The sequence below is a fragment of the Gigantopelta aegis genome, chromosome 13 (assembly GCF_016097555.1).
Source record: "Gigantopelta aegis isolate Gae_Host chromosome 13, Gae_host_genome, whole genome shotgun sequence".
NCBI classification, from domain to species: domain Eukaryota; kingdom Metazoa; phylum Mollusca; class Gastropoda; order Neomphalida; family Peltospiridae; genus Gigantopelta; species Gigantopelta aegis.
In genome coordinates, this window is record NC_054711.1 from 8186921 (window position 1) to 8205180 (window position 18260).

Here is an 18260-nt window from a genome sequence, read left to right on the forward strand (position 1 = left end):
ATGACCCGAACTAGATGAGGTAGGTTATCTAGTTGGCAGAAGTAAAATTTAGTTTTTCTGACTATCAGTCAAACTAGATGAGGTAGGTTATCCCGTTTTCAGAAAGAAAATCTAGTTTATCTAATTAATAATCAAAATGGCCACCAGAGCAACCAGATGAGGTAGGTTATCGAATTAGCGGAACGAAAATCTAGTTTATCTGGTTAACATTCAATTGAAGATGGCCCGACAAAAAGAAAATCTAATGTATTTAGTTTCAATGCAGTTCATAGTAGTACAATCTAGGTCATTCGGTTCACAAGTTCTAAAATTTTAGAAAATATATGGGCAGTCCAAATGTAAGTTTAAAAGACATATATTCTGGAGTATACATATGTGAAATTACAGCAAAATCAATACACATTTTATTCTATGCTCATCTGTTTATTGTTCAATATAGTCCCCACCACATGTGTGGGCTAGTTTTTCAATTCCTTCGTCATAGAGTGCAATATTCAGGAAGTTCTGTTTTGTAAGTTCAACAGCTGTCGTCACTTCCTCGATACCTGACAACTGCTCCATGTAACAGATTGAAATCTTGTTTGTTTTTTCTTCTGTTTTCTGCTTTCGAAAATGGCTGTTTCAAGACATGTCATGTTGTTTAGCGAGTTCGCTGTCATCATCAGAACACCAGGGCCGTAGCTAGCGGGAGAAACAAAATCCGGAAAAAATTATAGAAACTTAAAGAAAATTCTCTTCTTAACCGTTTATGGAGTTTTAGACTAGGGCTTCCACGAGTCCAAAATATTGGACTCGTGTACTAGAGGGTCAGACTCGACCCGGACCTAAGTACCCGACACTTACACTAGATAAAAATGAGAATAATAAGGAATAACATAAAATAGCGTTATGCATCTTAATTCCAGTTCTGAACATTGATGCCAAATCATGCCATTGTATTGCATTTAATAACCGGTTGATACGTGCAGTGTTATGACGGACAAACGGCCAGTTTAGAAAGAGAAAAACTAGCGTATGATCATATAATTATTATGTAACTTATATCGATGATTATCTACTGCTGAAATTATTGTCCTACATTGATCATTGTATTCCACGTTGTACGGGTACTCGAGTCCTGCAGTAAAATCCGACCAGAGTAACCTCAGCTTTAATGACATTATGTGCCTTGGGAACTTATTTTTGGACTACCCCTCGTAGTTCCCAATCATTTACTTTCTCTAGTAAATCATTTTGTAATCTTAAAGGCATACTGTCGCGGATTTAAGGACCTTATTTCTCTAAAAATGGATAATAAATAAAAATAACATTTCCAAATCTAGCTATCGCATCACCGTAACTGAACTATAATGGAGTGAAATCCATGTTATCCCTCTCGGCAATTTTAGTCTTTTAATTATGGACCATTGTCATAATTCAATTATTTTTACAAAATGTCATTAAAAAATGGAGTATGGTGGTTATGAAGGTGGTTCAGTAAAGTAAATTTAGGAACAAATCAAATTATTTTTGTTCAGGTAATACTTTGTTAGACCATTAAATAGGTCAGTGGTCTGTGACAATATGCCTTTAAGATTCAAATTCCAATAATTTCTCCAAAGATATCTTATATAATTATTCAAACTGAAACAATAATATATATATATATATATATACACTGTTTTTGTTGTTGTTGGGTTTTTTTGCTGTTCAGTATATCATATGATCATTTCCAATTGTTAGGTGCAGATTTTAAAAACAGCCGAAGATTCTAATCAAATCTACCTCCGATATCTCCCTGTGATTATTCGCTCCGTTTCAACGTTTGCCATGGAAATTCCCGCATTTCTGGACTTGAACTTTGAAGATCAGCGACATCTCATCAAAGGATGCATCCTGGAGATCGCTGCAATCCAGGACTCCATGTACGTGCAGCACGAGCAAAACGTCTGGGAAGATAAAAAATTAAAATTCAGGATTGAGGGAGAGGACTGGCAGAAGTTTGGACTGTTTGGGAATATATTCTCCGCTTTTCACAAAGTGGCCCGCAAGATGAAGAAACTTAAGCTGACCAACGTGGAAATATCGCTACTGTGTGCGATCGTGCTGTTTACTCCAGGTACAGTAACGGATATGACGTCATTTGTTTTAAAGTCGCAAACCCTAGTTTTTAAACACTACCTCGCATTTTACACTATTAAAGGCAACACACCACCATTTGTCGTGTCGTTACTTAATGTAGCAGCTTAATATAGTCCGGTTCAGGAAACAGTTCCTCATAAAAAATATAAAAAATCTGATATGCTTTTTGAAATCTTTCTTTGATGGTTACACATAGGTTGACCTCTGTAGTATTTAAATAAACCATTGGTTTGAAGTAACTTGTTATATGTAGTACTAACTGATAAGAAATGTGCAAGTGGTATAGTGCCACTTGCATAACAGCAACACGAGACGGTGGTCGGGCATAGGGGCCATTAATTAAAAACATTGGTGGTTGACCTATGTTGATTTTGTTACACGGTACTTGTCATTTGAGAGCACTCCCTAAAATTAGTAGTCACATGACCCTCTCGACAGTGTTGTCTCTTTCACAGAATATATTCTGATATAGAAATTGTATTGTACTGTATGAAGTAATTAATGGTGGTGTGTAACCTTAAGCCTTTTTCGACATTATTTACACTCACTCAGTACTGTCTGTAGACTATTTATTTTATTAGTTTTTACAAGTGTGGTCGCGCCTTTACATCTGTATGTGTCTCATTATTGCAAATCGCCAGGGAGTGTAGGCTATGTTATTATCTCAAAATTATAGTTCACACTCACACAGTACTGCCTGTGGAATTCTTATTTTATTAGTTTCTATAAGTTACATGGTGTGGTCACGCCTTTACATCTGTATGTGTCTCATCATTGCAAATCGCCAGGGAGTGTAGGTTAAGTTATTATCTCAAAATTATAGTTCACACTCACACAGTACTGCCTATGGAATTCTTATTTTATTAGTTTCTACAAATTACACGGTGTGGCCGCGCCTTTACACCTGTACGTGTCTCATTATTGCAGATCGCTAGGGAGTGTAGGCTACGTTATTATCTCAAAGTTATAGTTCACACTCACACAGTACTGCCTGTGGAATTCTTATTATATTAGTTTCTACAAGTTACATGGTGTGGCCGCGCCTTTACATCTGTCTGTGTCTCATTGTTGCAGACAACCGGGGAGTGTCCGCCGACAGATAATAATCCCTAGACAATACGTTTTCTACTAATAATAACTATACGGCACACAATCAGTCTGTTCTGCCTGTATAATTTATATTCTATTATAAAGTATCTATAAGTTATTCAGTGTGATCGCGTTTTTGCCCGTCTTTATTTTAATGTTGCAAACCGTTATTCTTGTCTGGTCTTGTTAGGAAGGGAAGAGTAAACATACAACTCTAATTACACAAATAGCACTCCCTGTAAAATCTTTTTTTCCTTTTTTTTTCTTCTTTTTTGTTTGTTTGGCCTTTTGTTGTTTGTTTGTATGTGTGTTTGAGTTGTATTTTTGTTTGTTTGTTTGGTTGGTTGGTTGATTTTTTTTCTTTTTTCTTTTTTAGTTTTTTCAGTTTTATTTATTTATTTAGTTTTGTGGGGTTTTTTGTGGGGTGTTTTTTGGGGTGTTTTTTTTTTGGGGGGGGGGGGGGGGGGGTGCGTTTGGTTTAAGGTTGGTTTTTTTTTTTCTTATTTTTTTCTGTAGTCTCAACCAGTAGCGAAGAACACTTCATTATATCAAAACCACAATTAAAATAATTTTTACATCATTACTATAAATCACACAGTGTGACCACGCCTTTATTTTTGTTCTCTGTTTTCTCTCCCTGTTCCACAGACCGCCAGGGCGTGAACACCAACAAGATGCTGGAGAACCTGGAGACTGACCTGTGCATGGCCCTCAAGTGTCAGCTACTGCTCAACCACAGCGACGGCTCCCCGCACTTCGCCCACGTCGTCGAGGTCCTCGTGGACCTGCGCATGATCACCACCATGTACCTCGACGACGTCTTTGATGCCCAGGTGGAGGTGGACTCCGTGAGCACCTTGCTCAACAACAGGTGCGCTCCTGGTGCAGCGCGCACTTCGACTCCAGACATCGTGAAAAATATTCTCAATTCTCATCTTAAGAACAGCGTGGAACAGATGGAAGATTCTCAAAGGGAGTTTGAACAATGTGGAGGTAGCTTGAGAGTATCTAAGAATATCGATGTAAACCAGTATCAGATAGAGATGGAACAGAATCGTGACCCTATGGGCAGATTTCCATATACTCCAATGACTGATGGACAAAAATCTAGCCGAGGACAGATGGTAGAAGAACAGAAATATATCTCTGTAGAACAGCGGTGGAATTCCCAGTGGTTAATGCAAATTGACCCACTAAATAGCCTGAAGGAAATGGCAGGGGAACCGAGCAGTATCCTTAAGAAGCAGCTGACACAAAATCGACAGAAAAGTGAGACACGTGGATTGGATCAACAGACAGCATTTGTAGAACAGAAACATGATGTCTTTGAGGCAGCATTGCATCGTCAACAGGTGACTAAGGCAGAAGTACCTAGTCCACAGGCAGGAAGAAACCCGACGACTGTTCGAAGTCCTGCTGAAGGAGTAGCTCAACCTCAAAAGGGCAACACTGCTAACACGAACATTGAGTCTATGCAAATATCTGTAGTAGACTCGGGGTTGCATAAGGATGATGATATGTCTACAAAGGTTGTGCAGACATCATTTCCTATGGAATGTTTCGATGAATGTGGTAGAACTACTCAACTGACTATGCTGTCTGAAGCAGACGATAATTTATCTTTGAGAAACCACAGCGAGACAACTGTAGTTCGGCCAGATCGTTTAGATGATGCTCAAATATTGTACAACTTCCAGAATAGTTATAACCATATCACAAACACGGCCTTCAAAAGCAGCAAGAACAGCGTTTCTAATGGCGGTCCTGTCCTGACGTGTAACAGCCTTTCGGCATTGGATTTATCTACGTCACGTTGTGACAGAGACCGACCAGTCATAACCAGTAGTGTGTCTACCTCAACACAATTCAGTCTGGCTAGTAACTTTCCATCTCGGGAGAGAGTTTTCCCATTTGCTTCCAGGTCGTATAGTTTCCCAGGTACAACCCGAAAACGACGAAGTGCTCATTTAAACCGGTTTGGTCGACCGTTCTTTAGAAAATGAGAAGTTGACCTCGACTGGTTCTTACTCAGATCTAATGAATTATCCTTTGTATAAAACGGATCTCACAGAGAACTTGGTAAATATCGAGTCGGTGCAATCTCCAATTTCAGAAGAGAATCATATCGATAGAAACCATGTAATAAATAAACTGGCGCCACGCCCCATGTCTGGACCTGCAGGTGAAGATAGACGTGCGTCTGGTAGTTCTATTGTAAATGATCATCATGGTATGCTGCCACGTGACGTGATGACGTCCAGACCTGAGGATGAAGAGAGGCACACATTCCACAACAACCTACAGGATCAGCATCAGCTACAACGGTCTTTCAAAACAAAGGAGGATGGACATCAGAGTGATGCTTCAATGCAGACGAGATATGTAGTACCACAGGCAGCACCAGTGTCACTGTTATCAAGAACAGTGCAGGAGCAGCCACTACGGACATTTAGTCCATCACAGGGGTATGGAACATCACTAGCATCAACTCAACAGGAACCTGACTCCGCGCATTCCCCAACATCACAGGGGTATGGAACCCCAGTAACATCAACTCAACAGGAGCCTGAAGCTGCGCATTCACCAACACCACATGGATATAGGTCGTCACTAGCATCAACTCCACAGGAACCTGAGTCCACGCATTCATTAACATCACAGGGGTATGGAACATTACTAGCATCGACTCCACAGGAAACTGACTTCGCGCATTCACCAACATCACAGGGATATAGATTGCCAATGGAGTCTGGAATGTCACAAGTTCAAACGTCAACGGAGTCTAGACTCTCGCAGGTACAAACGTCAATGGAGTGTAGGATGTTGCAGGCATCAGTGAGTCCTAAGAGAGAAGACTCCTCCTGTTCAACGTATACGTCTGACGGACAGCTACCAATCAATTCTCAAAAACATCAAACCTCGTCTGGAAACCAGACTACAGAAGACACGGAGTCTTGCTCGCATCACGGTACCAGTGTTTATGAGACTCCTGACAAACAATGCTCATCTCCGCCTTTGTTGATGGCGTGTAGCCATTCCAACAGACCGACAAGCGTGTGCTGTATGTCGCCACCTTTATTAGCTAAGGTACAAGATCAGGCTCCGAGTCACCAAAGCCATATCGCACCCGTAATGAATAGCGCTATGGCTGCAACTGTTATTTAAATAAGTTAACAAACAGTAACCAATGGTGGGTGGTATGATAATAATATTTATTTATTTTTAAACGTGTGAGCTAGCATGTTTTTAATGAAGACAATATAACCTGTGACTTCGTGTAACTTGATTTAAACTGTTATTTATGTGCATATATCCTTGCAAGGTTCAGGCACGCCCATTTCAATCCAAATCTCTGGCAGGGCCAGAGGTTTTCTTGTAAATGATAAAGCGAACGACGCCATCACCTTGTTAAGTCAGTGCCAACATCGATATAACATTTGCGGGATAAAATAGACAATAACACCCGCAAATCTAAAAAATCCATATGGTTATGTCCATTGTAAACTGAATCGTTTTTCTACGGAACGAACTATATATCTGGCTACAATCTAACTGTAGACCCTTGAATCGTCAACTTCGCCTGTTCCAATTGCTAATGGCGTCACTTTCTAATGACATCATTATCTTTCCGGGTGTTATTTTTATTTGATCCCGGAAAAAGAATGTAATTAACCAATCACAATACAGAACACACTCTCAGTCAGTTTACGATATGGACATAGCAGTGACAGATCACCACATAATTCCATTAAACCAATTTCACTCCATATTTGGCATTGGGCTAATAATGTTTTTGTGTTTTTTTGTAACTGTGTACATTAACGAAAAGACACTAAAATACAGGAATTCCTCAACAGCATTTGTCGATAATATAATGAATGATAAAGAAAAGAAAACAAGTAAATACAAATGCCCTGTACATAATCCTCATGTTGTTAATTATCATATATTATATCAATTAAAACACAAACTCTCTTCTTTTAAATATCTGTTAACTTTAAATATCGAACTTGTATCTTTTTTAAGTCTTTTTTTTTCTATGCAAAAGTATGAATATTTTTTTTAAATAGATTATCTTTTTTTTTTTTTTTTTTTTTTTTTTTTGCATGATACAATTGTTTCGGTAAATAGACTGTCTAAATGTTCACCAGATAATGTTCATTGATAATTTTATTACACACACAGACTAATGAGATTCAAACCGGATAATTTTAAATAAATTTTATGTGTGTTTTCTTCATTTTTTTTGTATACTTCACATTACCGGCCAAAAACACTTTTTAATGTTGTTTTGCAAATCGCGTTTCTTTTATCATTTAGTATAGATGTTTAACTAAGCACTAAAATACTTCAACACCATTTTGAGCCATTGCCAGCCGTACTATCTAGTGGTGTGTTGGTAATACACCTTTAACTAGGTGCAACAAAATACATCAACACTCTTTTAATATCAGTCTCAATAGGAAATATCGGTCTCAACAGGTAGTGGTCTAATAGTGTATAGTAAAACACATACCTCGACATCACATTATACATTTTCAGTATGTTGGTAATAGTTATTAACTGGGTGTAACAAAACACCTAAGACTCAAACCAATATTAAAGTCAGCAGTAGTTGCTTCTATTAATATACCGTATCAGCATATTATCCTTATTATCATGTAATAAATATTAAATTGATGTACTAACACACCTTAATATGTTATTAAGTCAATAGCACCTTTATTATCTCGTACCGGCCTCGGTGGCGTAGTGGTTAAGCCATCGGACTACAGGCTGGTAGATACAGGGTTCGCAGCGCGGTACTGGCTCCAACCCATAGCGAATTCTTAAGGGCTCAATGGGTAGGTGTAAGGCCACTACACCCTCTTGAATGATTGCAAACATATTTTATTGTACAAAGAACAAAAGAATTGGGCACAAGTTTGACAACTTACGAGGCCCTCTTCTATATTCATACAATATACACCCTCTTCTCTCTCACTAACCAACTAACAACTAACCCACTTTCCTGGACAGACAGCCCAGATGGCCGAGGTGTGTGCCCAGGACAGCGTGCTTGAACCTTAACTGGATATAAGCACGAAAATAAGTTGAAAGGAATGAATATTATCTTGTATGTTGATAACAGAAATTACTTAATGTTTTATTACATCGTGTGTTGGTAATAGTTATTTCACTGTATGCACTATAAGTCAACACCTTAATAAGCCAATGTCATCTTCATTATCTCGTATAGTTACTTCACTTTGTGCACCATAAGACAACACCTTATTAAGCCAATGGTGTCTTTATTATCGCGTGTGATGGTAATAGTTACTTCACTTTCTACACCATAAGACAACACCTTATTAAGCCAATGGTGTCTTTATTATCGCGTGTGTTGGTAATAGTTACTTCACTTTGTGCACCATAAGACAACACCTTATTAAGCCGATTGTGTCTTTATTATCGCGTGTGATGGTAATAGTTACTTCACTTTCTACACCATAAGACAACACCTTATTAAGCCAATGGTGTCTTTATTATCGCGTGTGTTGGTAATAGTTACTTCACTTTGTGCACCATAAGACAACACCTTATTAAGCCGATTGTGTCTTTATTATCGCGTGTGATGGTAATAGTTACTTCACTTTCTACACCATAAGACAACACCTTATTAAGCCAATGGTGTCTTTATTATCGCGTGTGTTGGTAATAGTTACTCCACTTTGTACACGGATGTTACCTTGTTTATATAGTGGAGTGTTGTTTGAACACTAAATACAGAATGATATTACTATTTAGTGGTATGTTGCACTTGAATTAAAACGCACACAGAACTCGTGCACTAAGATAATTACAATATGTGATAGGTTTAGTGGTGGCCTCCAGTTACATACGTTGAAGACAGGGTCATAATTACCAGGAAGTGTAAAATAGTTTCATTTAAAAGACTATATATACTGTGCGACTAAAGAAACGCATACCCTGTACATAATCCTCATAGTGTAAATTATTATATATGATATTAATTAAAAATGAAACTCTCTTCTTTTATCTATCTTTGCCTTACATATCACCATGTAAGTCTTAAATTTCTCTGTCTGTGTGTGTGTGTCTCTCTCTCTCTCTCTCTCTCTCTCTCTCTCTCTCTCTCTCTCTCTCTCTCTCTCTCTCTCTCTCTCTCTCTCTCTCTCTCTCTCTTCTTCTCTCTCTCTCTCTCTCTCTCTCTCTCTCTCTCTCTCTCTCTCTCTCTCTCTCTCTCTCTCTCTCTCTCTCTCTCAACATATATATTTATATGTGTCAGCACATATGTACCCATGTACCCATCTACCCACCACACATACATACATACATACATACATACACTATATAGATATACATCAATACATATACGCATGCATGCATACATACCATTTCTCTGTCTCTCCCTCCCCCCCCCATCTCTCTCTCTCTCTCTCTCTCTCTCTCTCTCTCTCTCTCTCTCTCTCTCTCTCTCTCACATATAACTGTTGAATCAGGAAAAAAACTGTATCCAATGCAACAATATAATTAATTATTGCCCTTTATTGCTGTGAGATATCTTGCAATTTATTCTCATACTTTGTTCTTGTTCGTTTTGTTTCACATGTTCATTGATTCTGTCATGACTGAATAAATATCCGTTGTTCTCTGTCTACGCCGAGATACGACTACCTCTTAATTTTATTGTTGTGTTTTACTGCCTTGGAAAATGAATGGGTGTGCGCGATTGGCTTGATTTTGTAATCGTGGTCACGTGTTAGTGTGAGCGTGAATTCCCATTGGTCTCTTGTGCAGGGATGTGAGGAGTAGTTCAATGTTTGAGCACTCGCTTGATAGGGTTTTACATGCACATTCAGTACAACAGCTTGTTCTGAATGTGCACGTAAAACCCTATGACATGACATGACATGACATGACATGACTCGTTTGATGTGAAATAGATTGATCGTTAACAGGCGCCGAGTGTGGAGGGAGAGGCCAAGGGAAAAACCGGAAAAAACCACAAAAAAGAGTCACTTTAATCTTTTTAGGGTGGGCGCAGGCCTCTGAAAATTGCGAGAACGATCGTTTCGTTCGCGCATTGCTCGCGCAAATCTAATTTTGCGTAACCTATTTTTTGTTTGCGCAAAATTTGGAGCACCATTTACTTGGATATAACAAAAAGGAAATGGGTTACCTGGATTTATTTCTGCGTAACCGATAAATGGGATACGCAGATTTTCAATTCTCAGAGATCTGTGGGCGAGACCCCTGGTTTCCCCTTGTAGTCGCTCTGATTTATCCCTGGTAGACCTCGGGCTTTATCCCCGTCCCAGCATGTGTCCTGTAACTGCTACATCAAATGCCGTGGTATGTACGGACCTGTCAATAAGACATGCGTATATGTTAAATATAATTTTCTGCTATTTGGTATAGATGGTCTATGTGGCGTCTGCGGGTTTCCTCTTTCACTCTGTAGCCCTGGGCCCCGTTCCACGAAGCGATCTTAGCACTAAGATCACCTTAGTGCATACGGTAACTATGGACTAAAGGTGATCTTAGGGCTAAGATCGCTTTGTGGAACGGGGCCCAGTGGTCTAATTCACCATAACAGCGTCCTTGAAAATGTTTTTGCGTTGCACTCCTAGATGCTAAACCCCTGATAGTCCAGGGCTTCTAGGTTATGGTAGCCCCACTCCCATGGCTAGTGATATTCAATGTTGGGTAGTAAATAACTACTATTGCCATGCCCGACGGCTTGTGAAATGTTTTTTGTCAAATATTGCAGTTATTTTTTTTTTAATATGAATACCCTGCCCCTCTCCCAATGTTAGTGTTTTTGAGCTCTATCACCCTCTTTAGGTGACATATCCAGTTACTATTATTACTATTATTTAGTAAAATTGTATTAATTTAAAGTAAAGTAGGGCAAGTGAATTTTTAATCGTGGCTAGTAAATGTTTAAAATCACTGATCCCCTGGCTAGTGGATTTTATACAAATTCTAGAAGCCCTGTTATTCTTTATTTTGCTTAGACCATATCCATGGTTACAAAAAAACCCCACCCCATATCATATGCTATACAAATGAGCATGTTTAATGATTTAACATTTATATGTACATTTATATTAGCCGTTGCCATACAGAGTGCATAGGCGTTACAAATATTTGTATAAAATTACACATGCATATGCGCTGGCTCGGACGTTTACAGCAATAGATGGATCAGTAGGACAAAACAAAAATCGATTTTTACTTGGTTCAAACCAGTCCTTTCCTCGTACAGGTACAACCAGCTTTAATGAGACTTCGTTTGTAGTTGGCAATGCATTCAAAGAATTTGTCTAGGGGAATTTGTCGAGGAGGGGGGAGGGGTGGGGGGGGGGGGGGATAGATGCGGGATTAAGTTTAGTCGGTTGAGTGCTCGCTTAAGGTGTTTGCGTCGCATGATTGAATCACCTCGGGGGATCCATTCAACTGATTACGCCATATAACCGTAAATAAAATTGTGATGAGTGAGTCGTTAAATAAACCATTTCCTTCCTTCCTTCCATTCAAGTAATTGGATTTTTTTTCGTCGTTTCAACCAGTGCACCGCAGCTGGTCAAAGACCGTGGTATGTGCTGTTCTGTCTGTTGGAAAGTGCATATAAAAGATCCCTTTCTGCATTAGGAAAAATGTAGCGGGTTTCCTCTGATGACTACGAGTCAGAAATACGTTTGACATCCAATAGCCTATGATTAATTAATCAATGTGCTCTAGTAGTGTCGTTAAACAAAACACACTTTAAGAAACTTTTTGTCTAGGGAGGTGTGCAACTTTTCGGAATTTTGAACAGGGTGCCTACATTTTTTAGGGAGGTATTTAACGTTTAATGTTTTTGGGTTTTTTCATTTTTTATTCCATCACCCCACCCCCCTCTCCCCCCACCCCCCAGGCCCGAAATTAAATGAAATATTCGAATCCGGATAACAACATTTATTCATATTTGCATTACTACCAAAGAGCTACATAGGGTTCCAAACGTTAACTTACATTACAACTACTATTGTGAGTAGAAGGAAGGATATGTTTTATTTAACGACGCACTCAACACATTTTATTTACAGTTACATGGCGTCGGACATATGGTTAAGAACCACACAGATATTGAGAAAGAAAACCCGCTGTCGCCACTTCATGGGCTACTCTTTTCGATTAGCAGCAAGGAATCTTTTATATACACCATCCCACAGACAGAATAGTACATACCACGGCCTTTGTTACACCAGCTGTGGAGCACTGTCTGGAACGAGAAATAGCCCAGTGGGTCCGCCGACGGGGATCAACCCTTGACCGACCGCGCATCAAGCGAAAGCTTTAGCACTGGGCATTGTGAGTAGAATGATGGAAATAGATGGTGAAAAGGTTTCCACCAAGGTCATTTTGTCTGCAGTCTCGTAACGAAAAAGGACATCCACATATTCAAAAGTACATCGACAGTCATTATAATAGCATACATCATCTGAACCTCCCCTGGAACCGCGCCAGGTTTCGTTTATCAATGTAGAACTGTAATTTAATATATAATAAATAAGCAGACAGGTGGTTAGGATATAAAATTTGAATATCAAGGACATGAATAATTTTGAGAATTATTCAAGCTGTTGCCTAATCGATTACGCTCAACTTAAAAATCAAAATGATAATTAGGGGCTGAAACAAGCTGGGGAAAGGGTAGGGAAAGTATCATAAAAATATGAGTAAGTAGCGTTTTGGTTTTAAAGTTCCATTTTATAGTGCCCTTGTTTTGTAGTTATAGAAGATGGGGACCGTGGTAGGATGATGGGGATGAATAATTTCCATACATTGTGTCATCAGTGGCGGATTCAAGGGACGTGGTAGGGGATTTAAACCCCTTTAGCTGCACAGTGGAAGAAGAGCACCTTTAATGCCCACACACTGGACCCCCAATACACTGGACCCCCCACCCCCCCCCACCCACCCCCCACACACACATACAAAAAGATAATATACACACGTACGCACGTACACACACAAACAAAAACACATAAACACATACACACACATACAAACATACAAACACACTCAGACGCACACACACACACACACACACACACACACACACATACACACAAATACACAAACACACACACACACACACACACACACACATATATACATATATACAAACACACACACGTACAAACACACACAAACACAAACACACATAAGCACACACAAACACATAGAAACACACACATATATACAAACATACACACATACAAACACACACACATACAAACACACACAAACACAAACACATACAAACACACACAAACATACACACAAACATCCCAGAGAAAGAGAGAGAGAGAGAGAGAGAGAGAGAGAGAGAGAGAGAGAGAGAGAGAGAGAGAGAGAGAGAGAGAGAGAGAGAGAGAGAGAGAGAGAGAGAGAGAGAGAGAGAGCGATAAAAGGCAAGTGGCAAGTGAGACACATGGATGCTACCCCCTTCTCTTAAATTCATATATAGATCTTCCCCTGATCATTATTAAAAATAAAGCATTTGCATGCCTCGACATTATATTAATCATTACTTTACAAATAAACTTTATTAAAACAATATGTATGAACACCGCTAATTACTGATTGTGTGTTTTGCTGTCTGGTAGTGTATATACCACCAAATCAAATCCCATAGACGACAATAGTAACAGATGTGACTTAAACTGCTACACGCAGCGTTTCATTCGACATATACACCATGCCATGCATCCAAATACCATCACCATCACCATCAGAAGAAAATGGACTTTAAGGAAGGAAGGAAATGTTTTTATTTAACGACGCACTCAACACATTTTATTTACGGTTATATGGCGCCAGACATATGGTTAAGGAACACACAGATATAAAAAGAGGAAACCCGCTGTCGCCTTAGCAGCAAGGGAGCTTTTATAAGCACCATCCCACAGACAGGATAGTACATACCACGGCCTTTGTTACACCAGTCATGGAGCATTGGCTGTAACGAGAAATAGCCCAATGGACCCACCGACGGGGATCGATCCTAAACCGACCGCGCGTCAAGCTAGCGCTTTACCACTGGGCGACGTCCCGCCCCCGTACTAGACAGGGGCCAGGTGGAAAACCTCAAATTCGAGCAAACATTATACAGATATTCTGGCAAAATGTGCTAACCTGAGACCTTTTTACCATGTATTTCCATCATTCCACCTTCAAAATTAGTTGTAATCCATGTTAAAATGTTAAATGATGTGTAGCTGTTTGGTATTAATGCTAATATGAATAAACATTGTTATCCAGATTCTGGCATTTTCGTTTAATTCGGGCAAATGCCAGCCTGCCACCCACCCAGTGGTGGTATATGAGCACAATAAACTAGTTACCTACCTACCTACCCACCTAAAATAACGCGATTCGCAATTTTGTAATCAACTAAAACTAATTTTAATTCAGTCCCCAACCACCCCACCACTCACCCGATAACGAAAATAATATTATACGTGGGGTTTTTCTCCTCTATTTAAATAATGAATGAATGAATGAATGAATGTTTAACGACACCCCAGCACGAAAAATACATCGGCTATTGGGTGTCAAACTATGGTAATGCAAATAAATAAAGTGATGATCAACATCAATATAAAAATTCAAGGTTTAAACAAAAACAGTGTAAAGAACTGTGCAAAAATACAAATACAAATATCACAGAATTTTACGGACACTGAATTTTACTCTAAACTTCAATTTGTGCTGTATTGGCCATTCTCAAAGAGAATGTTACACCCCTGCACCACGGTGAGGTTACAGCACGCGCAGGGGCTATTTAAATAAAGACAAGCATATGACTTGTCTCCCCCTCCCCCCACTCACAAGAGGTTTGCTAATAATAGATAAATAGCTGGTTTCCTCTATAAGTCTATATGTCGAAATAACTAAATGTTTGATATCCAATAGTCGATGATTAATATATGAATGTGCTCTAGTGATGTCATTAAACAAAACAAACTTTTGTTTTCGCTAGAGATTGCTCCCCCACCCCACCCCCACCGGTCCAAATATAATTCCTACGGGCCTGTAATTAGAAACGGACCATAACAGTGATTTGCTTCTTTTTTTGTTGCTTTTTTTTTTTTTGGGGGGGGGGGGGGGGGGGGGTGCTTTTTGAGTTCAGCATAGTAGTTTCGTCAGAACGTGATCCCAGATAAAAATCTTTAAAAAAAATTTATGCTACTTCTATTGGCACAAAAAAAAGAAAGAAAATCTTTATCGTGACCTTGACAAACAATCTTCCGGAAGTCGTGATGCAATAATCTGGGATTGGTGATATAAACCTGGCGTGGTCAGTCAAGTTTACATGTACGTGTATATATAAGCTCAAAAAAAAGAAAAAAGAAGGTGGGTGGATACCAATGGACCTGCCCACCTACAAATATCCAAGAGCCTCTTTTTTCCTTCTTTTATTATTTTTTTTCCATTGGGATGCCCTTTTGAATAATTGGTGCTGTTTTCTCGTTAGTCCGCCCTCCCCTCCCCCACCCGCGCAAAAACGATTTCCTGGATTCGCCCCTGATGCGTTTGGGATGCACTTTTCTAGGAAGGAATTTGCGTTAAACATTTCGAGAGTGTCTGATTTTCATATTTATATAAGCACTATAAACATCTCACAAAGAATACAACATATCTCTCACTTTTTGTTTTCGTGTATTTCCAATTCCAGTGTTGGTATAAAGTGCTCCTACTGGCAGTAGTTGTGGGAATGTCCCTATTAGCTCAGTTGGTAGAGCGTACTGGGAGTCCGTGGTTCGAATCTGCTCAGTGGAGATTGATTTTTGTTTTTATATTTGGAGACTGGTTGTGTTCTTGACTGCACGTTCAGACAAGCTGTTGTAACACATGGGAGCATGTGTTGGCTCACGCGAAAGCAGATCAAAGCTCCAGAAAATAACAGAACAAATAAAAAAAAAAAAAAAAAAATAGAAATGAAGATAACAGAGCAGGAAATAACAGAATGGGAAAAAAAGACTAGAGGCAGATTTCTGGCTATCCAGAGACCGGCCTCGGGACAGATTTCCGGCTATCCAGAGACCGGCCTCGGGACAGATTTCCGGCTATCCAGAGACCGGCCTCGGGACAAACATGCTCGAAGCTCTAGTGGCATATGAGCATGTTCAAAACGTACCCGACCAGACCCGACTAGAACAGAATAGAAAGAAAAGAATAAAAATAACAGACGAATAGAAAATAACAGAATATAACAACAAAATTAATACTAGAAAATAGCAGAATAGAATAGAATTTTTTTTTGAATTTTTTAAAAACCCGAATAAAATAAAATGATTAATAATAAAAAAGATAGTAACAGAAAGGAATAGAAAATAAATTTAAAAGAACAGAATAGAAAATAACAGAAACGAATAGAAAGTAGTTGAAACTGACAGAACATAATACACAAAATATAGAATAGAAAATAAACAGAATAGAAAATACTAGAACAAAATATTATTATTATTTTAAAAAATAATTAAGAATTGACCGCAATTATTTTTTGGTTCATGCAAGTATGAAGCGAAAAAACGATTTGCACCCTGTATGATCCTGCGAACGTTTATTCACTATTATTTGAATCGGGTGATTTTGTGTAAATTACGTCATTTCCTCTAGCTGCTGTGCATTTTTACAGATCATTTAGTTAGGCCTATATTGGAAGGAATTGTCCTATTCGTGTTTAGTTTATATTTTATGAAAGTGAAAGAAGGGAACGTGTCTAACATTTAAGCTGTCGGTGGAACCGTTTAATTTTCGCCAAAAGCTGTTGAACATCGTTTACAAGTAAGTTACAGGCGTGAAGTTTCCTACATGATTGCTTTGGCCAACGACCGAGTCTTATGTCATGATTAGCGAAGAGGTTTTTTTTTGTTGTGGGTTTTTTTTAATCAATGCGTATAGATGCATATGTCTACTCTGCTATAGCATTTTCCATTAATTTATCGTATATATTTTTTGTAGCTTTCACGTGTGTTTTCTTTAAAATATCTAAATATGATTGCCAGAATAATCCGTCTTGTTGCACTAAAGTAGTGGGGGGTGGGGGGGGGGGGGGGGGGGTTAGTAGGCGTGGCTTAATTTGTTTTGGGGGGGGGGGGGGTGGGGGTGGGGGTCATCGAGATATGAACGGGAAAAAAAAGCACCTCCGGACTAATCAGATTGCCGTAAAGTGTATAGACGCAAAGAAATTTTTTAATTATTAGAAAATAACAACAAAGTAGAAATAACAAAATGAAACAGAATAGAAAAAAAGCAGACCAGAATGGATTTTTTTTTTTTTTTTTAAATAACAGCAACGAATAGAAAGTAGTAGAAACTGACAGAACATAATACACAAAATATAGAATAGAAAACAAACAGAAAAGAAAATACTAGAACAAATTATTATATATATATTTTTAAATGTTACCGAATGGTTGTATGAAGGGAAACACGAACAACTCGACAGGGGTTTAGGGTTTATTCTCGATCATCAATCGGGTGGGATATGAAGATCCCTGGTTCCAAGCATACGTATATACAAATACACACACACAAACAAAGACCCTGAAATAACAAAAAAGGGAATACTTAAAATCATACATATATGGCATGCAAATCATACATCAGAATACTAACTTTCAAAATTATTTCAAGCAATTGGGACATGGGGATTCCCATGGTATTTATCGATATAAAACCTGCTTTTTCACTCCATTTGATAAAAACGTGATCTAAGTGTGTTACAGGTTTGTAGATTAACCAAATTATAATTTATTTTCGCTGGATGAAACTAGGGTGTGCGGCTTTAAAGGGACATTCCTGAGTTTGCTGCATTATAAAATGTTTCCGAGTAATAAAATATTTCTATGATTAAACTTACATATTAAATATATTTTCTTGTTTAGAATATCAGTGTCTGTATATTCAATGTGTTTCTGGTCGTCTTAATATTTGTAAGAAGCTCAAACTGGATTTTGTCTTCAAATAATTTCGTACGTACAAAAAAA

At 38.6% G+C, this 18260-nt stretch overlaps 1 protein-coding gene and 1 long non-coding RNA gene across 4 annotated transcripts in view; one reads left to right on the top strand and one right to left on the bottom strand.

Annotated features, from left to right (window-relative positions):
• LOC121387341 overlaps positions 1-6491 on the top strand; it is a 29243-nt gene extending 22752 nt beyond the window's left edge. For both annotated transcript variants that reach the window (XM_041518388.1, XM_041518389.1), the window contains 2 exons: positions 1723-2098; positions 3859-6491. In XM_041518388.1, coding sequence (XP_041374322.1) covers positions 1723-2098; positions 3859-5213 — 1731 coding nt within the window. In that variant the 3' untranslated portion in view covers positions 5214-6491. The remainder of the gene's footprint in view (positions 1-1722; positions 2099-3858) is intronic.
• On the bottom strand, positions 392-17911 carry LOC121387342. 2 transcript variants are annotated; one of them, XR_005959795.1, is made up of 5 exons: positions 17681-17911; positions 15915-16158; positions 10394-10578; positions 1765-1928; positions 392-681 (listed from the first exon to the last, which is right to left on the bottom strand). It is a non-coding gene; the product is annotated as an uncharacterized LOC121387342 (long non-coding RNA). The 2 variants fall into 2 exon arrangements; XR_005959794.1 differs by lacking the exon at positions 17681-17911 and having other exon boundaries at positions 15915-16548.
• Positions 17912-18260: the final 349 nt, after the last annotated feature.